The sequence below is a fragment of the Thamnophis sirtalis genome, unplaced genomic scaffold (genome assembly GCF_051295495.1).
Source record: "Thamnophis sirtalis isolate CommonGarterSnake01/CBP01778 unplaced genomic scaffold, rThaSir2_p1.2 scaffold_1, whole genome shotgun sequence".
In the NCBI taxonomy this organism is placed as follows: Eukaryota; Metazoa; Chordata; class Lepidosauria; order Squamata; family Natricidae; genus Thamnophis; species Thamnophis sirtalis.
This window is the reverse complement of record NW_028261381.1, coordinates 73,792,061-73,818,895: the sequence shown is the minus strand read 5'-3', so window position 1 is coordinate 73,818,895 and position 26,835 is coordinate 73,792,061. Positions and strand designations below refer to the sequence as shown.

The 26,835-nt window shown below is 39.4% G+C and overlaps 1 protein-coding gene across 1 annotated transcript in view; it reads right to left on the bottom strand.

Moving 5' to 3' along the window:
- Positions 1 to 26,835, bottom strand: part of EPS8L2 (EPS8 signaling adaptor L2) — a 103,298-nt gene that overhangs the window by 12,375 nt on the left and 64,088 nt on the right. The window contains exons 5-15 of the mRNA XM_087716218.1: positions 24,858 to 25,019; positions 22,590 to 22,739; positions 21,423 to 21,502; positions 18,646 to 18,782; positions 13,413 to 13,492; positions 12,492 to 12,618; positions 8,662 to 8,750; positions 6,253 to 6,327; positions 3,560 to 3,708; positions 1,638 to 1,764; positions 46 to 155 (exon numbers count right to left, since the gene is read on the bottom strand). Coding sequence (XP_087572344.1) covers positions 46 to 155; positions 1,638 to 1,764; positions 3,560 to 3,708; positions 6,253 to 6,327; positions 8,662 to 8,750; positions 12,492 to 12,618; positions 13,413 to 13,492; positions 18,646 to 18,782; positions 21,423 to 21,502; positions 22,590 to 22,739; positions 24,858 to 25,019 — 1,286 coding nt within the window. The remainder of the gene's footprint in view (positions 1 to 45; positions 156 to 1,637; positions 1,765 to 3,559; positions 3,709 to 6,252; positions 6,328 to 8,661; positions 8,751 to 12,491; positions 12,619 to 13,412; positions 13,493 to 18,645; positions 18,783 to 21,422; positions 21,503 to 22,589; positions 22,740 to 24,857; positions 25,020 to 26,835) is intronic.

Sequence of the window (26,835 nt, the reverse complement as noted above, 5' to 3'; positions counted from 1 at the left end):
CTCACATTTTTTCATCCCAGAAATGAAACAAAGAAAGGAAAATACCTATTTACATGTTGAGTAACATGCTGAGCAATGGCATGCGCCCCTTGCTTTTGGTCTGAAGTCTGGATTGGCTTCAAGTGGCGATTGGGACACCCATTGGATGATGACAGCTTCCAAGGAGAGGAGGAAGAGGAAGAGACCAGAATATTATTAATTTTGCGCACATCCAAAGAAAGTTTTGCATTTTTATCAATCAAAATCATAATATGAAAGGTGTCCCAAAGGTGCTTTTTCAGAAGGCAACTGGACTTTATTGTTTTTTCTTTGAAGATGTTTCGCTTCTCATCCAAGAAGCTTCTTCAGCTCCGACTGAAGGAATGGAGGGATTCATATTATCCTGTCAGAGCCGAAGAAGCTTCTTGGATGAGAAGCAAAATGAAAAAAGAAGAAAGTCTAGTTGCCTCCTGAAAAAGCACCTTTGGGGCAACCACAACCTGGATGACTGAGAATCTCTATAAATATGAAAAGTGATACTTTCACTAATATCTGTTTCCAGGAGATCATACACAAGTATATGAGTATTTGTAAGAGGGAAAACCTGCCTGGCTGCCAAACTATTATTCCTATTGTATGAATAATCTCATGAAGTGGTATGAAATCCAGTTACATGTTTGCAACTAGCTGGACCCTCTGAAGTTTCTAACCATGGATTTAGGCTTCAGTATTGATTTAAAAAGGGAGAGGAAGAGATAGGTTCTAAGAACTACCTATGGATAGAGACAAAATGGAGGAAGATAGTAGTTTTGGAGTAACTAAAATCTCATCCCCTCCCCCATTCCACACATTTAAAAAATCAGTAACTCCCCCTCCCCCCAACTATGTCAAAGATCTGTCTGTCAGATATCTCCAAGCAGATTGATTTTACATCCCAGTTAGTTCACAGGGGAGGGGACTGAAAGAGTTCTTGTTAATTTCATCTTGGTATCTTGCTTGGGCTGCTATGTTCTTGGAACTATTGCATAGGTCTGCAGAATGAAAACAATGCAAATCAACACTTCCTTTTAAAGTGGTATGATGAGCAAGGTAACTTGCATTTGGTCACATATAGATATATATAAGTGGTTATTATAAAGAAGAATAGTTATCTTTCCCTTTTATGGGTGGGAGAATAGAATGCTATGTTAGCCGAAGCTTAGCCATTGAGAGGTGAAATGAGGCAGGATTTCCACCAGCAGGAACACAGAGACTCATAAAGTTTCGAGAATTTCACTGCTGGAAACAAAAAGAGGTGTTGTTTTTTCTGGTATGTTTAGCGAGTGACAAACAAACCAGCTCAGCTGCTATACACAACAAGGACATGAGAACACAAGGATGCAGCTTGATTCTGGAACATGCAAATAAATCACACGGGTGAGACTAGGGGGTTCTTAGCTAGATTGCTGCAAATTAGCTAAGTATCAAAAATGTTCAACATGCCTGACTCAATTCACCTACCTAATTTTTTTTAAAAATGAACAATTCATAGATTTGTTATCTACTTTAACAATACTAGTATATTTGGCTCACAATTTGAATAAAAAGCTACATGGAAGGGAGGAAGGGAGGGAGGAAAGAAGGAAGGAAGGAAAACGGGAAGGGGATCCACAAAATACCTCTTCTTGCAAATGGCCAATATCGATTTCCCATGGAACCCCACGAAAGATTTCCAGGGGTGGCTCCCATCCGTTGTGAAACTTTGGAATATATCTTGGGATGTTGGCATCTCTTGGCCATTCAGCTCTTGGAACACATATTAAAAATAAGTTTATTTTCTAGGGAGCAAGAACATACACAGCCTTTTCCCATCTCAGATTACTTGTTCTCAAAGCTGAGCATCTTTTTGGAACCCCGGCATTCTGATTGCTTTGCTCACATATAAATGCCATCAATGACCTTACAAAGCGAGACAAAACAACCTTTGCTCACAACATGGATAAACATCCCACTTCCTGGCCACAAGTGCTTTTGGGGTCTTTATGGTCTTAAACTCATGAAGAGAAGCACTAGTGAGTAAGAAATGTTAATGTGTGCTTCATTGCTTAGGGTCTCACTTTTTAAATTGGGGAAATTCTTGCCTTCAGTCTACATTATTTCTGTTCAGATAGCATTTTAGGGAATTTTGCCTTTTACCAACTTCAGCCAAGGAAGACATGAGACTTCGTGTGAGCACCATGGCAATCTGATCTCCTACTAGTAACAGGACCATATTTGCATGGAGAATCACGGCTGGATGCAGGTGGCAAAGGTTTTGGAGGAAGGAGAGATTGTTGGGATTATCCACATGATTCTAGACAACCACTGCTTGTGAGTAGACCATGGAAACTATTGTTTTGCAGTCAGTTTATGAGTTCAAGACCTACGAGTCAGGATTCCATCAAAGTCACCCTCATAACGGAACTTTCTGTGGACATTAAGCTTAAGTGAGCCTCGTTTCCTAATCACTTTTTGTATGCATGTATATATATTACTGTACAGGAATGATTAAGACCCTTTGGCTCAGCAAGATTTAGTTGTATTCATCGGATGACTCCCTTTCTCTTTAGTGGAAGATAATATAAATTTGATTTTAGTTTTGTTGTATGCAACCCAAAGTTGCTTGTGAGATTGGTGGCCATATAAATTAGATAAATAAAAATAAATATGTAAACAATTTTCAATTATGCATTAAAAGGGTATTTAGAATAGATTTTAGAAAGTTAACAATGGATTAAGGGTCCACAGAATATTTTGAATATTGGAATACTTCTCTGTCAAACTTTGATAAAATAGGTAAACTTGATAAGATGGACACAGCATGTTGTAATGATGGTAGAGAATAAGAACAGGTTGCAACAGATAATTTTGAAATTATTTTGAAGGGGGACCGATGTTAGTTGTGATTAAAAAACAAGAAGGATATAGAGAAAGATATGGCATACAAATGGAATTGATAAAGAAAACTGACAAATATTCCCTAAAGGAGATATAAAACTTTTGAACCAAGAAATGGACTTTGATAATGTTTTCTTACTACATATACAAAAGAACACTATTAAGGTCTTGTAAGATTCTACTGGCAGGATCAAACAAAAGGGTGGCTGTTGTTTATTGGATATACAAAAGAAATCTGTTAAAGTTCTGAAAGAATTGCAGCCCCAACATGAATAAAAAACTAGCTCTGGGACTTTTTGAAGGGCCTAAAAATGAGATTCTTAAAAATTCCGGGAAGTTTTTCAAAATTAGCTTATTCAATCAGAGCTAAAAGAGAAAAATAGTTGTATCTGTTTTCCCTTACTTTTGTTAACAAAGAACTATTGACAAATGGAGTGAAGAGAAAGTATGTATTTAGAGATGGTGATAAACTATTAAAATTGCCTTTAGTTACTGGGATGAAGGGCAAAGTTAATCTTTGTTTTTTCCCCCCACACTTTTGTTTCTTTTTGCATTTTACTGTTTGTATTTTTAATAGTTTATATGTGCTGTTGTTTTCGATCATAAAATTAGTCTGGAAGAATCCTTTTTTGAGTTCCTTTTCTGCTTTGCTTTATTTACATACCTTGACTTTGTCCAAGTCTCTCCTAAGGACTCCCACAACGCCATTTCCTTTGGTGTAAGATGCCCTTTCAGGAAATCTGTAGTATCCTTTGCAAGAAGTGGACTGATGACAGTCCTTGCAAATTCAGGGCCTCCACAGGTGTTAACAATCTGAATTACAAACAAGAAATCACAAATGAGAATTTCCAACAATCTTTTATGGCTAAAGCGTTTGGAAGTACAGTATCAATCTATAGGCTTTTTAAGGTGGTTCTTGACTTATGACCACAATTGAGCCCAACATTTCCAGTGCTACGCGAGACAATTGTCAAGTGAATTTTGCCCCATTTGATGACCACAGTTGTTAAATGAATCACTGCAGTTGTTAAATTAGTAACCCGGATCCCCCATTGACTTGGCTTGTCAGAAAGTCGCAAAAGGGGATCACGTAACTTTGGGAAACTGCAACTGTCATAAATAAATGCCAGTAAAATGGTCATGTCACTTTTTTCAGTGGCGTAACTTTGAACAGTCATGAAATAAATGGTTGTAAATCGACATGTACTTAAACTTCTGGATTAGGAAAATATCTGGAAATCAAAGCTTAGCCATGAAATCAAACTTTCCAGGTTGGTGCATGCCAAGGTATTGTTTTAAATAGTACTTGGGTGATAAATAGGAATTAATGTACTTTATGTACTGTAATGTTCACAGCATATTTACTTTCCTAAAGTCCATATTTGTAGTACAGACACAACTGAGTGCAAGATGCACTAGGCTACACAAGTGAATGGGTTGGTGCCATCTAGCTCCTCCAGAGAATGTGTTGTGTTAAGAATGTTGCTATTGACGGCAATGGTAGAGATTCAGTTGAGGGAGATTCAGTTTTTAAGTAAAGCTGTAAGTCAATCTATAATAACACATTTCAGGTGCACTTCCAATTTTATTCAATTTTATCATTCTCAAGTATAGTCGTTTAATTTTCTGTACACCTCTGTACCAGCCAAGAGCCCAAGATCAAAAGTTTCAATTATGGAATGACTAATGTTAGGCTTATCAATGTTTGAAAAAATTAACTACAAAGAATGTTAAATGCTATTATTCTTGTATAAGGGCTTGATGAAGTGGGTTCATGTGTGTCTGCAAAGAACAGTGGGGAGCAAGTATCCAAAGGTGTATTCTGCCATCAAAACTCAAACTCTTTTGCTTATATACTTGGAGCATAATTAAAGAAGGGATTGTATTGTCACATGGTTCTATTATGGAAAGGGTGCATAAAGAGATAGAGGGGGAGTCAGTTGATAGCTTATCCCATAAATGGCATCTTAAGCTTAGGTGGAGAGAAATCCGAGCCATTCAAAGCCATTTTTCAGGCATTCAAAGGGAGTCTACAGTAAAAGAACTAACTATAAAGGAGACTGGGAAATTCCATGTACAGTATAGTTATCAAGATTTTGCATTTACCACAGACTACCTTCCTATTACAGGGCTTGACAACCGTGTCCTGTTATTTTTTTCCATCATTGCAGTTAGTAATGAATGGCTATGACTGGATTGTGACCCCCAAAAGTTTTGCAACAATGCATGTTATGCTTTCAGATAGCAATAGCTTTTAGACTTACCGTATTTTTTGGGTTATAAGACGCACCGGAGTAAAAGATGCACCATGATTTTGAAGAGGTTAAAAAAAAGGCCTTCAGAGCTTTGGGAGGCTCTTAGAGTGCTCCTGGGGGCTGGGGGGGGGCAAAATGACCCATTTATTGCTCTTTTTTGCCCTCCCCAGCCTCGGGAATACAATGCAAGCCTCCCAAACCCTCTGCACGTCCATTTTGCAAAGGGGGCGGGGTTTCAGTAGGCCAAAAATGCTGTATTCAGTGTATATGATGCCCCCAGATTTTTCACCCTCTTTTCTGAGGGAAAAAGGTGCGTCTTATACTCCAAAAAATACGGTAGGACTTAAGACTTATATAACCGCTTCACAGTGCTTACCAGCCCTCTCTAAGCAGTTTACAGAGTCAGCATATTGCTCCCAACAGTTGGGGTCTTCATTTTATCAATCTCAGAAGGTTGTGAGGCTGAATCAACCTTGAGCCAGTCAAGATCGAACTGCTGGCAGTGAGCAGAGTTAGCCTGCAATAATGCATTTTGACCACTGGGCCATCCTAACTCTTGTAAGAGTCTTGTATTGTATTGTAAGAGTCCTACTTTTGCTGGAAAAGACTAATACAGCTATCTTTTAAAAACTGCAAAAATCTCTCTAACTACCACAGATTTATTTTTCTTTTAAGAAATAGAATTCTGTTTTCTCTGATTTTTTGGTGGTGCACAAAATAGTCATGTGCATCTCCAGAGAAATAAATACACAAGTTGACTCATTAGATATGATAGCCTTGCTATTTCCGTTCTCAGATATTATGGGAAAACTGAAGTAAATCCTCTCAACTTGTCATGAGCCTTTCAACCTCTTAGGTACTATTTTGGAATACTGTAAATCAATCCCTAATCTGGAGCAGATGAATCTTTAAACAGGCTAGAAAAATGTAATATGTGCCAAAAACATGCCTATTGCTGGTTTAGTTACCCTTCTTAAACCTACTCCCCAAAATTACATGCAACGGTTAGAATTCAGGTAATCAGAAGTCAAAATATTTGGATGCCATTAGCTGAGGAATGCTAGATTAAAATTTATTGAATAAGGAAGAAGGTAATTTATACCATTTCCAGTGGTCCAAACAGGAAATGGACTAATTCTGTAGCACTTGGATCCTGAATATGCTTTTTCAGTTTAACCTGAGAAGAGAAGAAAAACAAGTTAAATCTAAATCTATTTTATATTTAACTATGTTATAAAATTGTTCAAAAATAAAATGCAAACAGAAAAAACATTTAGCAACTCCAAGGAATGCCCAAGAAGATATCCACTATATTTCAACCCATATGGTGTAAACTATTTCTTTCTAAAATAACATAAATTATATATTCAGGTTCTTGCACAAGTCAAATTAGGTACTGTATTATGACTCTAACTTATTCCCATGATCAAGTGGGCAGTTGGCCTCTTCTTGGCATTAGATCAACTATTGCAGGAATTACTAAGATTAACTTGATCCCACTTAATCTAGAAGAGTTCTTTTGAAGTTTCTAAAGAACATACAGTTGTATTGTTAGTCAAACATTGTCTAATTAGCAAAAGCTTGTTTAAATTGTATAATAGGTTTGCTTTACTGCAACTGCATTGATTGCAGTCCATTGGGTACCCAAAGCTTGAATTTTCTGCAATGTAGCACCTGAAAGAGCTAAACTGCAAAGGAAACCCTATGAGTTGCTTTGTTCGTTGATATTGATATGGGAGACTGACAGATCAATTCATTATACTGGAAAGAATGTGCTACTTGTTGCTATTTTCACAGGACTCAATAGATAGATAGAATCAGTCTGGCAACTGCTTGTGTAGCCTTGATACTTCTCCCATTTGTGAGATGGGTGGCCATATACAAGTAGTTTTCAACTTACAACCATTTGTCAAATGACTGTTAGAAGTTACAACAGCATTGAAAAAAGTGACATGACCATTTTTCACACTTACAACCATTGCAGCATCCACATGGTCCTGTGATCAAAATTCAGATGCTTGGCAATTAGCAACAATATTTATGAAGGTTGAAGTGTCCCAGGGTCATGTGATCACCCACTGATAAGTAAAGTCAATGGGGAAGCCAGATTGACTTTACAACTCTGTTACTAACTTAACAACTGTAGTGATTCACTTAACAAGAAAGGGCAAGAAGGGTTGTGAAATAGGACAAAACTCATTTAACAACTGCCTTGTTTAGCCACAGAAATGTTGAACTTAATTGTGGTTTAAGCCGAGGACTTCCTATATGTTTGATTAATAAATAAACAAATAGCACAACATAGTAAAAATCAAATGTTGTATCCATTCATCCATTTGTCTATCTACCCATCTACTTGGGATTATTTCCCCCAAGAGTGCAAGACACTTTACAAGGCACTCCACCCATCTTCTTTTCCCACATAGCATCCTAACCAGGCAGGGCTTGCTAAGGAAGAAAGAATTTCTAGAACTGAAGATAAATTTGAACCTGCCTTAACAAGTTATGTACCAATGTCTGAACCACCATATCACACTACCTCTTATATGACACACTTGGTAAGGTTGCTTTAAAATTTGTGCAGGTAGTGAACTAACATATTAACTGTGTGATTTGCCAATAGTGCAATATTTGCCAAAAGGGTAATGATCTTGCACACTGCACACATATTATTCAGTTTTGTACAGTTTCTACCTAAGTACATATTTAGTAAAATGTTGCGGAGGGCAAACCTATTCTGTTTTTTTTTCTCAACAACATCATACTGTGAGAAAATTCTTAGAAAGGATCGATACATTTTTTCTTCTGTATGACAGTCAAATACTAAACAGGATAGTTAAGTATTTTGTCCTCCCTGCTTTGGTTTGATTTTTACAATAAACATGCAGAACAGTATTCTAACAAATAAATAGAATTCTCATTGCCAGTAGTAAACACTTGGCTGGGGATGATGTGAATTGTAATCTAACACATCTAAGAGCTCAGGGTTTGACAAGGCTGGGGTAGGGACATGCTGAGAATAACCAGTTTGAGGATAACCATTCATTATATGACTTCATTATATGATATGATATGTAATATGTATGCAAGTTAATCTACCAGTGGAAAAGAGTATTTGTCCTATATGCTGATATTTTGTGAATGGATATTTTTTTTGGATCTTCCTTAATACTGCCTTTCACTGCTTGTCACAGCCTCCAGCTCCCATTTTCCAGTAGTAAGTGTACATATAGTGTCTCTCGGAGGGTAATTCTCAATGCATCTTATGAAATGGATTAGATGACACAAAATCTAATGCTCGCGTTTGAGACTTTTTAAAGTGTCAGCTGCAGCACATCACCTTGTCCTATTCTCTGCAACTTTGGAAAGTTGCTTACTACTTTCTCCACTTTTTGATTATACAAACATAATATTCGGTTGATTTCCAATAACAGCATGAAACAAGCAACTATGCCATTAACTATCTAGTTGAGACAAGAAAAAATTATATCCAACACCCTTTGCTTCTTACCAGGAGATTTAGTGCCAGCTTGATTTTCTGAAAGCAGTCAAGAAACTCGGTTTCATGTGGAGGTTTTGCACGTAGAGTCAGAACTCCCTCTTTGGACCAAAAAATAAACACATTATTTTTTTAAAAAAGATACTACCATGCATAAAGAAACATTAATCACAGTGTTTCTCAACCTTGGCAACTTGAAGATGTCTGGAATTCAACTCTCAGAATTCCCCAGCCAGCAAATGCATTAATGTGACATGCTGACCATAATAATCTACATTCCTTGAGGGCACTTAGTGTTTGAAATACCAATCTCACCCAATGAGTTGTAACTTCCATCATTCCACAGCCAGCACAACCTAGTGAGGATGGCCAGTAGCTCTGCTATTAATGGAAGGATATGTAGTTCTATATATTTAGAGTTTCCATATGAGAAAAGGCTGAAACAGTCTACAAAGAAACAGTCACCTAACCCTATCAAGTATAGTTAAAAGCTATCTCTCGAAACACTGGTGGTCAAAATACAGGTATATTTTTCCTTTATGTTCTAGGCCTGTGGCTCTGGAGCTGCATGTGGCTCTTTCATCCCTTTGCTGCAGCTCTCTGTTGCTGGTCAGCTCCATACTTGATAGGGCTTTTGGTTAGGACAGGTAGAGGAAAAAGGATGCTGCACTAGGAGACTCTATGCTGGGGGAACCATATTTCTGGTCAGTAGAGGAAAAAGGATGCCACACTAGGAGGAGACTCTATGGTGGGAGAACTGGACTTCTGCTCAGCTCCATAATTGAACGGGGGGGGGGGGCTTCTGTTTAGGACCTTTGTGGCTCTTTGAGTGTTTAAGGTTGCCAACTCTTGTTCTAGGCTGATCAGAAACAGAGCTATGTGGATTTGGGAGCTGCTTGGTTTCCAAAGGCCTTATAGGCAAAACTAAATATTGACCCAATTCCTTGAGAGATGGGTTTTTCTCAATGGAGACATTGGAGGTCTTTAACAATGTCTTTTATTACATCTTTATGTGCTTTGGTTATTGTTTCCTAATTACAAGAGCATCACTGTTTACTCTACAGGAAGAAATGAATCATTGAACTTGGATCCAAGTAACAATGGTAGAAAAAATGAGAGAGAAACGGAGCAAGGAAAGAAGTGAGTGGGATTCAGAACTGGCCTGGAAGTCAGAATTTGAACTGGATCTTTCAAGCCTGATGGGATAGGGTGTACACTGCATTCAGAAAATATTCAGAGCCACTTCACTTTTGCCAGTTTTGTTATGCTGCAGCCTGATGCTACAGTTGTTGAAATTCCTTTTTTTCTCATTAATTTCCACTCAGTACCCCATAATGACAAAATGAAAACAGAATTTTAGAAATGTCTATAAATTTATTAAAAAGGAAAAATAATAATATCACATTGGTATAAGTATTCAGATCTAAGTATTCACTTAGTACTGTGCTAAAGCACCTTTGGCAGCAATTACAGCCTTGAGTCTTTTTGGATATGACATGACAAACTTTGCAGACCTGAATGGGGGGATTTTCTGCCATTCTTCCTTGCAAATTCTCTGAAGCTCAACCAGGTTGGATGGCAACCATCGGTGGACAGCTATTTTCAGGTTCCTCCAATAAGGTTCAAGTCAGGGCTCTGGCTGTGGCACTCTAGAACATTCACAGAGTTGTCCCTAAGGCACTCCTGTGTTATCTAGGCTGTGTGCTTAGGATTGTTGTCATGTTGGAAAGTGAACCTTCAACCCAGTCTGAGTTCCTGAGCACTTTTATTGAGGATATCTCTGTACTTTGCTCCATTCAGCTTTCCTTCAACTTTGACCAGTCTCTCAGTCCATGTTGCTGAAAAACACACCCACAGCATGATGCTGCCACTACCATGCTTCACTGTTGGGTTGATATTGGGCAGGTGATGAGCAGTGCTTGGATTCCTCCAGACACAACAAGGCCAAACAATTCAATCTTAGTTTTTTTCAGAGCAGATAATTGTTCATCACAGTCTGAGAGTTCTTCGGGTGCTTTTTTGTAAACTCCAAGCAGGCTTTCATGTGTTTTGCACTGAGGAGAGGTTTTCTGCCATAAAGTCCAGATCGGTGGAGGGCTGTAGTGATGGTTATCCTTTTGGAACTCTGTCCCATCTCCACACAGGATCTCTGGAGGTCAGTCAGAGTGACCTTCGGGTTCTTGATCACCTCTCTTACTAAGGTCCTTCTCCCCTGATTGCTCAGTTTCACCGGGTGACCAGCTCTGGAAGAGTGCTGGTTGTGCCAAATTTCTTCCATTTGAGAATTATGGAGGCCACTGAGCTCTGTTGGTGTTGCTTCAGTGAAGCATAAATTTTATTATAGCCATCCCCAGATCGGTGCCTTGCAATAATCCTGTCTCTGAGCTCTGCCTTTGTCCTCATGGCTTCTGCTCTGTACAGTATGCCTTGTCAGCTGTGAGGCCTTCTATAGAGAGTTGTGTGCCTCTCAAATCATGTCAAATCAATTTAATTTACCATAGGTCAACTCCAATCCAGGTGTAGAAACATGTCAAAAATGGTCAAGAGAAATGGGGGGGGGGGAACCAAAGTTAAATTTCACATGTTGTTGCAAAGGGACTGAATTGTTATACCAATGTAATATTTCAGTTTTTCTCTTTAATAAATTTACAGACATTTTTAAATTTCTGTTTTCACTTTGTCATTATGGGATACTGAGTGTAATGAGGGAAAAATGAATTTCAACAACTGTAAAATCAGGCTGCAGCATAACAAAACCCACAAAAGAGATGTGGGTCTGAATACTTTCTGAATGCACTATATATGAAAGTAGGCATCACTTAATTGAACTGGCTTAATAATTATAAACTACATCATATGGTGCAGTGGGGTCACCATTAAAAAAAACAAATGTGGCTCTTGAAATATAGTCATTGAGACTGATATTTGCTGCTTCTTTCACTTTCATGATTTCCATGTAATGATATACAAAACGAACACAAAATCTCATTTTTCATTCAGCTGAAATTCTCAGAAAAAAACTTCACATTTGTGTTTATTTTGATAAAAAGTTGCAAGGGTCACCAAGGCAAAAGAGAATTACTTGAGGGTTGGCTGGGTGCTTCTAACCCCTGGACCGGGTACCAATTTGCTTATTTGTAAAATAATTCATTGTCCAGCTCCACAAGAAAAAAATACCAAGAATAACAAAGCCACAAAGCCAATAAAATGACATCTACTGTAGTATTGACATCTGTTATGGGTCCTCTCACTTAAGGAGGTGCATCTAGCCAAGAAGAAGAGCCTTCTCAGTGGTGGCTCCCTCCTTGTGGGACATTATCCCTGCAGAGATAAATTTGGCCTCAATTTTGATATTTTTTTGCAAGGCCCTGCAGATACATTCTACCAACATGCTTGGGGACCCCGGAGTGATTTGGAGCACTTCAAGTGGCTGGTCTGATTTTTGCCGCCAAGGGAATGAGTGTTTATAGGGTTTTATCTTTGTAAGTCACCTAGAGTCACCATGAGAGAGTTGGGAAGTCATTTAATTTTTCAAGCAAACAAAGGCAGCCCTTATACCATTATCACCCCCAAGCAGAACAAAAATATGTTCAAGTCCTTCTGGAAATTGAGGAAAAAACTGCAAAGGGTGTGCTGTCAAAATAGAAAGGCTGTCCCATAGGCCATTATCCCTTTATCTCATGTACATTTTTCCAAATCTGTGTCACCCCATTTTGGACATAAACTAAAGATGCTCTCTTTTTCCATTTTAAAAGAGAAAATCCCCTGAATCTAACACTATACAGCCTCTAAAGAGCCTTATATCCAGGTGCTCCTACAGCCAATGATTTAGCGGTTGATACCTGCTGGCCCTTTCTTCTTGTTCTTCTTTCCCTTCTTCCTTTGGTTCAGTTGCTTGAATGCTTCTGCTGCTTTTTGAAGCTTGGCCACGAACAGCTCAATATCACCGAGGGCGCTATTCAGTATTTGCTACAAACACACAAACGAAAGAACTTAAGACAACACCAGTGATGGGTTTCAAAAAATTTTCAAACCTACTCTGTGGGTGTGGCCTCCTTTGTGGGAGTGGCTTGCCAGCCATGTGTTCTCTCTCTTTCTTTCTCTCTCTCTCTCTCTCTCTTCTTCCTTTTGTCTCTCTGTCCCTTTTTCCTTTTTTTCTTTCATCTCTCTCTCACTTTTTCTTTCTTTTTTCTTTTTTAATTTCTTTCTTTCTTCCTTTCTTTCTCTTTCTCTCTCTGTGTGAGTCTCTGTGTGTGTGTGTGTCTGTGTGTCAGTGGTGGGTTTCAAAATTTTTTGGAACCTCTTCTGTAGGTGTGGCCTGCTTTCTGGGTCCACTGGTGGAACCTCTTCTAACTGGTCCAGTAGATTTGACGAACCGATTCTACCAAACTGGTGCAAACTGGTAGGAACCCACCTCTAGACAACACCAACAGCCAAAAGTCATCGATGTTCACACACACCTACTCTGCATCTCCCTGATTAAGAATCAAAATTTTCGTTGCAGCTTTCATCATGAGCATTCAATGTGATCAGCCGGTACATTTTGTTTTAAATAACCACTAGTAGGAAATCATGGGTCGCCTCCAGACCAGGTGGAGAGAAATACTTGGACAAGAGAATCTTTCCCTGCTATGTTCTTATTTGCATTTCAAAAAAAAACAAAACATTTCTTTTACACACGAACAATCAACAAATAGATTTTACCATCAAGTGGTTACCTCATCTTCTCCCATATAACTTTAAAAATTTTTAATATCACTAACCGTTTCTTTTTCAATCTTCTGTGCTAAAGCTGCACGAGACTCCTCAAAATCCTGGGAGGCACTACTTTGTCGATCATACTCTGGCAAAAACACAAAAAGCAAAATACAGTTAGTCCTCAACTTACAACAGTTCTTATAGTGACTGTTCAAACAACGGCACTGAAAAAAGTGAATTATGACCGGTTTTCATAATTTTGTAATTTCACTTACAACCTTTGTAGCATCCCCATTATCATCTGATCCAAATTCAGATGCTTGGCAACTGGTTCATATTTATGACCGTTGCTGTGTGCCAATGTTATGTGATCACCTTTTGCGACCTTCTGACAAGCAAAATCAATGGGCAAGCCGGATTCACACCTGGGTTACTAACCTATCAGCTGCAGTGATTCACTTAACAATTGAGGCAAGAAAGGTTGTAAAATGGAGCAAAATTCACTTAACAAATGTCTCACTTAACAACAAACATTTTGGGCTTAGTTGTGGTCATAAATTGAGGACTACCTGTATTGTCAATGGAAAGAAAATAAAACAGGAGTCGAATTAAATTATTTGTTTAAAAACATTCCCTGTATCAAGCTACCCTATGAAGCTTTCTTTGACATGAATATTATGAATATACAGTAGACACATGGATTCTGTCAAAGGAAACAGAAGTAGTATTTGGGAACTAAATGTATTCATTAAAAACTCAGAAGGTGGAAGCATCGCAGAGTTATTTATTTTATTGCTCTGGATGTAACAATCATCTAAGAAAATTTTGCACAGCTTCATCAGTTTGGCTGATTTCAGACTCTTTTTTGCAGAAAGCGCTGTGCGAGCCTCATTGCCAACGATCTGTCAGGTAAGAGCTTCAATGAAATTGTTCTTGAGCACAACCCTCATATATCTTTAAAATGTGACCCTTTTTAGCCATCCCTGCAGCAAAATTCAATTTGACTTGTTTCCAAACACTTTTTGGAAAGAAAAGAATCAGAGTATCCAGGTTTTGAAAGTACCATATTTTTCGGAGTATAAAACGCACCAAAGTTTTGAAGAGGCAATTTTTTTTTTAAAAGTAGGCAGGTAGATAGAAGGATAGACAGGGAGAGAAAGAGAGAGAAATATAGTAGGTAGGTAGGGAGAGAGAGAGTAGTTAGGTAGGTAGGTATAGGGACAGATATATATATATACACACACACACATACATACATACATACACACACACACACACACACACACATATATATATATAGTGTGTAGGTAGGTAGGTAGAGGGATAGAGAGAGAGAAATAGAAAGAGAGAGAGAGAGAAATAGAGTAGGTAGGTAGGGAGAGAGAGAGTAGTTAGGTAGATAGATAAAAGAATGGAGAGAGAGAAATAGAGATAGAGAGAAATACAGTAGATAGGTAGGTGTTTCTGCTGTTACAGCACTTGATCAATGTAATTCTCATCAATAAGTTAAACAGCTTTCCAAAAGGAAAAAAAAGTTTTTGCACTCTGCAAACTTCCCAAAAACGGCCTGTTGTTCATGAAAATGGGCCTGGGTTCCCCCTCCCCCAAAAAATGCATGAATAGCTTTGGGGGGGAGCTTGCAGAGTGCTCTGGGGGTGAAACAAGCAAAAAATGGCCCATTTTTTGCGAAAATGGGCCTGTTTTTTGTCAAAAAAATTGCATGCATAGCCTTATGGAGGCTTATAGAGTGCCTCTGGGGGCTGGAGGGGGGCAGAAAATGGCCCATTTTTTGCTCATTTCTGCCTTCCCCAGCCCCCAGGAGGCTCTACAAGGGTATGCACGGCCATTTTGGTGAAGGGGCGGGGCTTTGGGAGGCAAAAAAATGCTGTATTGGGTGTATAAGACGTGCCCAGATTTTCAGACTCTTTTTTGAGGAAAAAAGGTGCGTCTTATACTCTGAAAAAATATGGAAAATACTATCTGGGACTAGCTATTGTCTAGCACAGTCCAGAATACAGATGTTCTCATCTAACAAGTTCATCTGACACACAGCAACATCCATGAAATAATTACAAAGTATATCTCCAGAAACATTATGTTTTAAATCAACTTGAAACATACTAGCTGGCTGATAGTCAAGTTCATAATTTTGGGATACATCTTTTGATAAACACGGATGATTAACTGTAATGCAAATGCATAACTTGCTTTAAAAAGCATACACAAAGGCCATCTCCCTTTATCACTGGACATTATTACTCTTTTGCAAAATTAAATTTTAAAATAGAATTCCAGTTCTCGGGATCAAAGTATAGCTCTGTTAAGAAGTCCAAACAAAACTGTTTTCTATCCAATAAGTTTAAAGCATCTTAAACCTTCATTTAAACAAGGTTTTCATTGTCAAACTGATACAATGGCTGAGGGTGGTGAATTATTATTTTTTTATTGTCACTTATAGGCCGCCCTTTTCCCTGAGGGGATTCTAGTTCCTTATGCTTGAAGCCATCGTCAGGAAAAGCCGCCATATACAATAAAAGTTCCCTTAAGAGAAAAACTCCATGTCAAGATTGAACCACTTTGCTTCTTTCAAATCTAACGCTTTTCAACTTGCCAATGAACTGGGGGGGGGGGGGGAAGGAAGGCGGAAATAGAATGCTGAGAATGTGTGCGTGAATCGTGAGAGCCTGGCAACCATCAAGGTCACCACTGCAGGTGCTTGAAAAAGAAATTGAGTGTTCCCATAACAAAAAGGATGTCTCATAATTGGACAGGGGTGGGAAGAAAGGGAAAATATTGTTTAACTAAGCAAGCATTTGCATGGGAACACCAGAGTTGATTTTGATTCTTTAGTACCAAAATGGTGTATCCAATAAAGTTTTAGTTTTGGCAATTCAAAGCTCCTGAGAGTGTTTCCTTATTTTGGGTTCACTAGTCAGACAGTTAACACTCAAATTTTGTCTGAAGAAAATCAGCAGGTGAAGCTTTCCTCGCATTCTATTACCAGATTGGCTAAAAGTTTATCTCTTAGTGTGCTATCCATCATGCAATTATAAAGTTGCATCAAGCTCCTATTAATTAAAAAAGTCAGTGGCTCTGTTCTGGTCCTTCTGGTTTCTTCAGTAGGAAATCTGCATGCCCACCCATTTTTCATAAAATGCTGTAAAGTAGCAGACAGGTTAATATCCCTTATTTCTTCTTGCAATGCTTGTGCTCTTGATGGAGCTACAGCACCCTTTTTCCTTTAGCTTTGGGTTGCTGCTAATTCACATGGCAAAAATCTCTGCTATCTTTTGAAAAACCCCAGGATATGCAGTGAGGGGTTCTTTTGCTGTAATTAGTCCCATTATCCACTGCCTCCTAATCACTAGGGCAAATAGGTTCTTGTGCAGTTCCCCAGGAGGCGGCAATGGATTAGAGGAGAAAAAAAAAAACTAGGACTTTGTGATTGCTGGAAGAACTAATGATCAGAGAGGGGGAGTCCCTAGACCAGAGGTCGGCAATCTTAAACATTCAAAGAGCCATTTGGACCTGTTTCCCACAGAAAAGAAAACACAGGGAACCACAAAACCCTTCCCATGCCTGAACAGCCACAAAACTAGCATATGTAGTTGAATTAAATGCTCTGTTTTCTTCTGAAACTTTTCTTTTCTTGGATTTATCCACGGTTGGTCTTCCGGAGTCAAAGAGCTCAATAAATCACGTTCTGGCGGGTGTCACACATTGGCAGTTGTGATGCATATTTTGAACGACAGGGAGCTGCAGCAGAGGGATGAAAGAGTCACATGCGGCTCCAGAGCCACAGTTTGCTCACCCCTGCTCTAGAAGAACACCAGGAAATGTTAGAAAACTAGTATCAGTTAATCAGTAGCTAATACTAGCTGGAAGTGTGCACAAGGTTTGTGAGATGGAAAATAGACTATTTATCGAGTGGGTAGTTCTAGATTCAGCAGTAGATTTCTGGTTGATTTGTAACAGTCTGGCAAGAATCTCTTAACTCTTAACTGTTTAACAGAAACAGCACCAAAGACTCCTACCTCACCTCTGTTTTGATCAGCAAGAATCAGATCAATTATGATGGCCTATCCATCTTTGTACATATACAGTATTGCACGAGGTTCTAGTAAAGCCCAAGGATTCTACTAAAAACAAAAATGTCACAAAGCTGAATGCTGCCTCCCCCTTCTATTGACACAAAAAACACCTTCCTTAATCTGTTATTCTCTGGGACTACTGCTCCCAAAATTGAAGAGATTCTGAAGAGGTTGAAGGAAGAAGCTCTAGTACAGTGAAGACACCTAGGCATAATTCAGGCTGTTCAAAGGCTGAAAAAAATGCTGTGTTTTAATTATCACATAGGAATATTCATGAATGCCTTGTTTTTCTTGGGCCTTTAAGACATGAACATGAATGACAAGGGTTCCACCACAAAACTGTGTTTGACTAAAGGGCGCTCGACGAAACCGCGTAGCTGACGTCATCACAGCGCGACAACAGCGCGGAGAAAAAAGCACGCTATAAACACTAAACCTAAAATTAACCCCTAAACCTAAACCTAACCTCCCTAAACCTAATCCTAAACCTAACCCTAAACCTAACCCTTAACCTAACCCTAAACCTAACCCTAAACCTAATCCTTAACCTAACGCTAAACCTAATCCTAACCCTTAACCTACCCCTAACCCTAACCCTTAACCTAACCCTAACCCTTAACCTAACCCTAAACCTAACCCTAAACCTAACCCTTACCTTAACTTGAATCGGCTTGGTTTCAAAGCGCTATTTAAAGCACCCTTCTTTCTCCGCGCTCGCTGTTGTCGCCCTGTTGATGACGTCAGCGACGCGGTTTAATCGGGCGCGCTTTAGTCGAGCGCGGTTTTGTCGTGCCACGAGTGACAAGAACAATATGGCCTTGATTTTCCATTGACTATGTTAGTGTGGCAATGAAAAGGCTCCTGCAAATGCTGGCAGAACTGGCCTTCAAGTGCAGATGCTTGGCTTGGTACACCATCTGACCTGTTCACAGATGTGGTGGAATGTTATCTAGATTCCCAGGAGGGAGGGGCTGCATTCTAGAAGGAAAAAAGGCAGCCAAGCATGGAAAGTTTCCTTGGGAGAAAAAGAGTTAAGAAGGCTCCTCCCTAGCCATTCTCATAGTGATGCAAATAAATAAATAAATTGCTTTATTTTGGCAAGATTTCTGTCTATAGCTAAGGAATGAGAAAGGAAACTACAGAAAAATATTTCTACTTGTCTTTTTTTGTTCTTGGGGCCTGATAAGAGTACTAATGATTCCTATACCTTGCTGGGACAGAGGGATCACACGATTCCGGTTGTTTTTTTGGAAGCCTCTGTTGTCATCGTGGAAAGGGATGGGTGCAGGCCCTTGAGGTGGGGGAAGTATGGATTGCCTCTGTTTGATCTTCTCTTGGTTCACTCTGTAGAAGGAAAATAGGAATGGTTTTGATAGCTAAAATATGTACTATTCACTCAAATAGCAGACACAGAGCAAATTAATGTAAACCTGTGTTGATTAATTTGGATTTTATTGGATTAAGAGCAACATTTAATTATAGGGTGGAGAAGTACAAAACATTTCATATAAACCTCAATTATGGGTGATCTAACAGTGCAAAGCCTTTCATTTACATCTATTGTACAGATTAAGCTGATCTGCATATGTTAATCCCTGTAGAAATCCTACTAAATTCAGCTAGATTTAATGCTGAGTAAGTATGCATACCATTCTACTTTGCTTCTCTCAGCAAGCAAGAAGTCAGTAGAGATTTCAGACCAGGCCCACAACTGCCTGTTGAACATTTTCTTCAGACACCTCTGATTTCTAAAGTTCTACTTGCTCCATTGCTGAGGTGGGCATTTTTATCCTCCCTTTATCCATGTCTATACTTTTGTTTTTATGTTGTATTTATTATTGTGACTTTTATATTTTTATCCGGTTTTGTTGGCTGTTTTGTTTACTGTAGTACATCCTACCTTTGGGGGGGGGGGGAGATGAGCAGCCTACATAAATTTGATAAATAAATACGTTCAATATTATCTATGTGCAATTTCTAAACCTAATCAGTTATTTCACATCCTGTGCTTTTTTCCCTACTCGCAAAGGATCATGAAATGCAGACAGCAATTCTATGAACTGTGGTGGCACAGTGGTTAGAGTGTAGTACTGTAGGCTACTTCTGCTGATCACTGGCTGCCAGCAGTTTGGCAGATCAAATCCCACCAGGCTCAAGGTTGACTCAGCCTTCCATCCTTCCGAGGTGGGTAAAATGAGGAGCCAGACTGTTGGGGGCAATAGTTAACAAACTGCTTAGAGAGGGCTGGAAAGCAGTATATAAGTCTAAGTGCTATTGCTATTGCTATGGATAATAGAGACTGATATGGATAAATGAATGTTTCTTTAATGACCAAGCCTTCCAGGTGCTGGGAAAAAGCAAACCTGTGGGCATCATAAGGCATAAATCCAATTGATGAGAATTTTCAGGTAAAATTTCCATAGAAATGGGACACAAGGGTTTTGTACCAATTCAAAATCAGTTCCAGATTTATCTTATTTATTTTTATCCCACCTTTATTATTTTTATAAATAACTCAAGGCAGCAAACATTCCTAATATTCCTTCCTTCTCTATTTTCCCCACAACAATAAGGGTGGGTGATGCTGAGAGTGACTGGCCTGAGATCGGAATAAAACCCACAGACTCTGGTTTCTAGTCTGGTGCCTTAACCACCAGACCAAACTGGTTCACATCTCTGTCTGATCTGATAGCATCAGCTGGTTTGTGGAGCTGAGTCAATTCATTTCTAGCTCTGTGGTAGTTTACTTGAAGCCAGAACATAGATGATTTCCCCCCCACCCTGAACTTGTGGCTTTGCCAGGTGGCTGATTTCATTTTCACCGATGAAAAGAAATGCATCATCTTGTCTTCTGGAACCAAAGCAGTCACTGTTCTCTCTCTCACCAACTCATCTACTATACCGTTTACCTTCCTAATACTTGCCTTGTTCCCAATAATTGTCTCCAAGCATTGCACTGCAGTTAATATGTAATCAAGATTGCAAGTAGGAGGATAAAATGCCTGATTATAAAGTTGCTGACATACTAGCATTTCACGATCGGTTAAGAAAAAAAAGCAAGGGCCAGTTAAATGTGCAACAGATGCCAGCTGTGGAGCCAGTTATCTCCTCAAAGCAGCTGCTTTGACATGTTTGTTAAAATAGCTGAATAAATGGACACATCATGCACTGAAAAGGTAGTAGTGATTTCTTTTATTTCCCTTTTATATGAAGTGGGAAAGAGGGGATTCAGTTACCCCAGGGCAACAACTGTTCCAGACAGGACTCTAGCTGGATAGTGTTCTTTGGTCAATTGGAAGGGAGATGGATGAATATGGACGGACTCATATTATTGGTAAAGAATCCCCAAATTTTGAGGTTCAAATTATTTCCACGGGAATTGAAGGTAGTATGCCAATATCTCTATTTCTATCAACTTTATATATAAAAAAATCATTAACAAATGCATTAAGCAGGGCTCCATCTCTGCCCTGTTAAGTTCCAGCAAGACATATTTAGGTGCTTGCACAAAGTCACTGCTTTCAATTCCCAGTCCTAGAAACTGATTCACAATAACCTGCAATTATTCTCCTGCTGGTGAAAAAAAATCCTGAACAATGAAATTTAGTTGAATCATTTCTGAACAATTGTGCTGAAATGTGATAGCATTAAGAGGTGAATTTCCACTTGTGTTTTAGGCTATTTTCTCTGATACTGAAACCTGTCTGAAAGACTCTCAACCCATTCTCATTCATTAGATTTGGGTTTCAGGATGTCTTCCTGAGAGAAAGAGCAATTCTGCTGCCAGAGATAATTCTTTCCTCCATCTTCATGGAAATATGGGTAAAATTCCTCAAAATGTTGCTACTCCAAGTGAGCTGCCACCACCCATTTTCAAGGTGCAGCAACTCAAACTTGGAGAGGAAACTTGCAACCCCTGTAGTCCAAGAAATGCATTTTCCTGGGCCTCCTGTTAGAGTTTGCCCATATACAGAAGCCACTTACTTGAGGGTCTGTGGCCGTATCTTCCTTCCAAACTTATGGTCAGCAAGTGCACTTTCTATGTCCTCATGAACCATCTCTGCCTAAAACACAGAATCAGAAATAGATTGGGGAAGGAAAGATGCAATGGAAAAATGCACGCAGTCTATCTCATAGACAGGCATTGATCGACTGCCCTAAATCTAGATTTTATTGATGATGCATGCCTTTGGTTTAAAAACAAAGTGTAAAAGAGAAACATACAGGCAGAGGGCATCAAGGAAATATTTCATGGGGCTATGAGGTTTGCTAGCAGCGGAATTTAAACAGAGAGGTTATTCAGATTTGAAGCAAAGGTTCCCTTCAATCCTCAAATAAAGCTAATTTCTGGAAAACTTTAAACTTTCAAAATGCAGCCAACGAATATATTGCTGTATGAATCATGGAGGGCGTTTTCCTGCTCTATAAACACATTCTCTTTTAAGGGGAGCTCTGCAAAACCCACCTATTTCTGAAAACAGTCCCCTGTTTGCATTTGTTTTGGCAGAGGAGAATTTCAGTGTGGAGCTTCTGCTGACATGGAACTCTTAGTAGGGCTTCATCCTCCCTTTTCCAAGCCATGAGATAAATTGTGAAACTTTAAATATTCATGTCACAGGGTTGTCCCTCTCTAGGTCCCTTCTCTAAAATCTTGCGATCTAGTTGGCCCAGGGATGTGTGCTTTTTCCACAGCTGTCCCTATCTTGTGGGATGCCCTTCCCTCAGCAATCTGAAAGGCTCCTTCCTTTTAGTCTTCTGGATGGTCATCATGACCTGGCTTTTTATGCAGGTACTGGGCTAGTGTGAAACTGTTTTGGATGGGTTGCTGGGGCATCCCTTGGGAATGACCAAGGCACCAAGTTAAAAAGTGTCTTTTATAGTTTTTATAGGTCAGGATTTAATTGCTGTTGTTAGCTGCCCAGAGTTGTGTTTTAAGATGGACAGCCATATAAATCTTAAAAATATCATCATCATCATCATCATCATCATCATCATCATCATCATCATCATCGAGGGGTCTTCTCTATAACTCTAAAATCTGGACCAACCTTGAACTTGGGGGATTGGTTGGAACTGTGATTCTAGTGAGTCCAAGTTCCCATAACCCCATTTGGCTCTCTCTTCAATAAGGACTGAAGAATTGCTGCTTACCTCTACTTCATCACAATTGAAGAAGTGAATGTCAGGTTTGTGCTGTTCAGAGTCTTGACACACCAACAGGAGGATGGAGGCATATCGCATCTGATTCAGCACAGTCTGGCAGTGCTGGACTGTTGGCAGGAGGAAGTCTTCGAGCTCTTCCTGAAAAGCAAATACCAAAGAGAATGTGGTTCAAATATACATTGATAAGTTCAGCTAGAGGCTGCATTTGCACATTGAAATGGCTTTTTGCAAAAGGAGACCATGAACATAGCAGCATTTGAGATGCCCTTAGGACTTTAAATCCATTAGCAGCCACATTCCCAACGTCAGAGTGGCAGCGCTATTGCTGATGCACATTGTTCAGCAGGGACTGAAAGAAAGGGAGCATAACTCTCATTACTTGTGATAAATTGGGACATACTGGGAAAACAAACCTGATGAAGATACGTAACTTTTTGGAAATGATCTGTTTACATCTTGCCTTAATAATGGATTCTCTCAGATGCCAACCAGAAAAATTATTTGTAACCCTCAAAACCATAGTTCTTTCAGTTTATACATTTGACTAAGAACTGATTGTGAGCATTATTTAGTCAAATAAAATCTCTCCAGGCTTTCTAAAAGGTGGTTCTTTGTATTTAGTTTAACTTGATAGAAGTTCGGTATTTTATTCTTAGGAGTTTCTTTATTTCTTGTTTGGAAAATAAAGTTAAAGAGCACTTTTTGTTGTGCAAATTAGCTTCATTCACACATCATATCAAGTACCATACAGGTAGTCCTTGACTTACAACAGTTCATTTAGTGACCGTTCAAAGTTACAACGACACTGAAAAAGGGACTTATGGCCATTTTTCACACTTATGACCATTGCAGTACCCCAATGGTCACGTGATTTACATTCAGATGCTTGACAACTGACTCATATTTATGATAGTTCCAAAGTTCCGGAGTCATTTTGCGACCTTCTGACAAGCAAAGCCAATGGGGAAGCCAGATTCACTTAACAACCATGTTGCTAAATTAACCACTGCAGTGATACACTTAACATATGTGGCATGAAAAGTCGTAAAATGGGGCAAAACTGACTTAACAAATTTCTCACTTAGCAACATAAATTCTGGGCTCACTTGTGGTCGTAAGTTGAGGACTATCTCTACGTTACCATAACTAGACTAGTTTGTAGCAAGATAATCATGTTTTTTCCAAGTTTCTTTTCCTATCATTTTAGTTAGGGTTAGAATAATAATAATAGCAGAATAACAGAGTTGGAAGGGACCTTGTAGGTCATCTAGTCCACGCCCCCTCGTCCAAACAGGAGACCCCACACCATTTCTGACAGATGCCAGTCCAGGCTCTTGAAAGCTTCTAGTGATGAAGCTCCCATAACTTCTGAATAACAAGGATAATAACAGAATTGAAAGGGACCTTGTAGGTCACCTAGTCCAACCACCTCCCAAGCAGGGGACCCTACTCCATGAAGTAGGTACAGTAAGTACACAAGTACATGAAGTAGTTACAGCATGAGCAGAATACAAAAACGAATCATGGTGACCCAGAAGATCACAAATAAACCATGCTTCCCCATTCATATATCATGTAAGCCACAACCACAATTGACAGGATAGTTATTTATTATCCCCAAAGAAAAGATGGTTTATTTACCTGTCTTGCTTGCACATAATGCTAACCCGGGAACAAATAAATCACTCTGTGGCTTATTGCAACCTGGGAGCCCAGACTTTTATCATTTTGACGCCCTCCAAATACATTATCTCATTAGATCCATCCATTATGTGGAAATTGTGGTCCAACCGACTTGGAGGCTGCCTTGTATTATTATGTTTCCAACAAGATATTTACCAGCACAGCTCCTAATCTATCAAGACCATTTATTCTAATTGTAATGTAAACAACCTCTCTTGTCCATCACCCAATGCTTTGGCAGAACAGAAAGCATTTCCATTAATGTGCAATTCATCCCTCTTCTCAGTCAGCTTGATTAGATCAGTCCTATTCCCTACTGGAATACAGGCACACAGACAACAAGATGCTTGCTATGCATGTAGGCGGGAGAAATCGGGCAGACTTTTGACTTTTTGTTGTGGTTGGTCTGAGCATGAATTCCATTCAGTTTAATATTCTTAGAAAAGCCTACGGCAATTCATCAACCCATTGAGAAATAATATGCAATACGTTTATGTAAATCTTAATCTTTCTAATGTGCGTTTAGCAACTTGCCTCACCATCACTCTCCAAAAAGAGGTATTTGCTGCTCACCTGAGTTCCACAATCCAACAATCGAATAGATTTGTCATTCACCTGCAGCAGCATTTCTTGGGCCCAGATCTTCTCTTTGGAGCTCAGCTGTTTGAGCTTTCTGATGGCATCTTCCACTGTTACAATGGCCTCACTTTTATCCATCATGAAGGTAGCCAGGTGCTGGAAAGGGGGGGAAACACCCCAAAAGGTCAAACAGGGATGATAAACAATTTAACTCCAAAGTTTGATTCATGGAGTACATGTCTGTTCATAGAGATAGCTAACTCTGGTTTCTACTAGTAATAAACAGCAGAAATAACACTTTGTGAATTATTTTATTTCTTAGGTTTTTTTTATCCCATCTTTCTTACTTCAGAGATAAGTCAAAATGGCGAACATGCCCAATACTCCTTCCTCCTCCTCCTATTTTCCCCACAAGAACAACCCTGTGAGGGGGGAGGGGTTGGGCTGGAAGAGAGCCACTGGCCCAAGGCCACCCAATTGGCTTTCATAGCTTAGACAAAACTAGAATTCACAGTCTCCTGGTTTCTATGCTGCTGTGTTAACACTAAACCAAGCTGGTCTCTGATTTTGGTTCTCCCCCAATTCAATGGTGCAAATGCTGCCGGTGTATAAAAGAAACCACTGCTATAGATTTGATGGTTTTGTTTATCAACAACCTCTCAAATCTTGCTTTATAGAAGATAATTTGCAAAAGAGCTATGTAAACTGACAAGGACCTGCAGCCAAATTCTAGGTCTTGTTTGGAAGGAATGTTAAGTCCTATACATTTAAACACACGTGGCAGCCCTTAGTTAGTTCTTTCTCTTTAGTGCAGAGTCATTTATGCTGAGACCACTGCAAGGCATTCAGCTTTCTGCAAGCAATTAAAAAAATAACAACCCCAAACAAACAGCTAGGCATGATTGGACTTGTAATAATTCCACCTCAGCTCAAAACCTGTTGCCCTAGTTTAATGTGGGGAAAGCCCTCCTCGGCTCAACACACTCCAACAGTTTGCTTTCTAGATGTGAGGATTTGCGTACATGAGCTATTTTTGTGCAGGCCCTACTGAGGATAATGCCAGGAGCAAGAACATTGTTATCAAACAGTGCAACAAAATACACAGGAAAGGGGGCCTTTTGTTAATCTCCATCTGCCTGCTGTTGTGGGCTGATGAAAAGAAGCCGTTCTTCCTTGGCTCAGGAAAAATCACACAATGCTCCCACTATGGCTTTATCATCCAGCAGAGGGAAGTGTAAAGACCCTTCAAAATTACATTAATCCATTCTCCTAGGAAACTCAATTAGACCACAGTGCTCGCTGTGAAAAGGTCAGCTTCTTGGATTAGAAGTCTGCCTATCGTGGACCTTCTTATGCTGGTGGTGCACCTGACTGCCTTCTCCTCATAATCCAACATTCACTTAATTTTGAACTCTGCTGACTTGACAAAGTTCCGGATAAAGTTATTTTTTCCTGCAACTGCTCTGCTCTGAGGAGGGAATTTGATAGCAAGTCCTGACTATTTGCATCCTAGCTGTGTTCCCCACTATTCCTTCCATCTTTTCTAAAAAGGAAAACCATACCATAAGGAAAAACAGAACGGCTGCACAAAATCTTACAGAGAAAGAAGTATAACAGCTCTACTGTTAGGAGCTCCATCACTGGAAGTTTTTAAGAAGAGGCTGGACAATCACTTGCCTGAGATGGTATAGGTTCTCTTGCTTGAGCAGGGGGCTGGAGTAGAAGACCTCCAAGGTCCCTTCCAGATCTATTCTATTCTATTCTATTTTCCATTCCATTCCATCATATGTATCTTTAGACAGCACTTTCTGTTGTCAGTTGAATCCCCCACTCATACTTGCTGAATTCTGTCCATCTGAAAAGGAACTGTAAGATTTTTTCTAGGAGGTTGGAAACTTTAATTTTGGTGTCCTCATTCCCTTTCTAAAGCAAAGCCAAGAAACCAAGTTGGTTAATAAGTTTGGGCCATGTT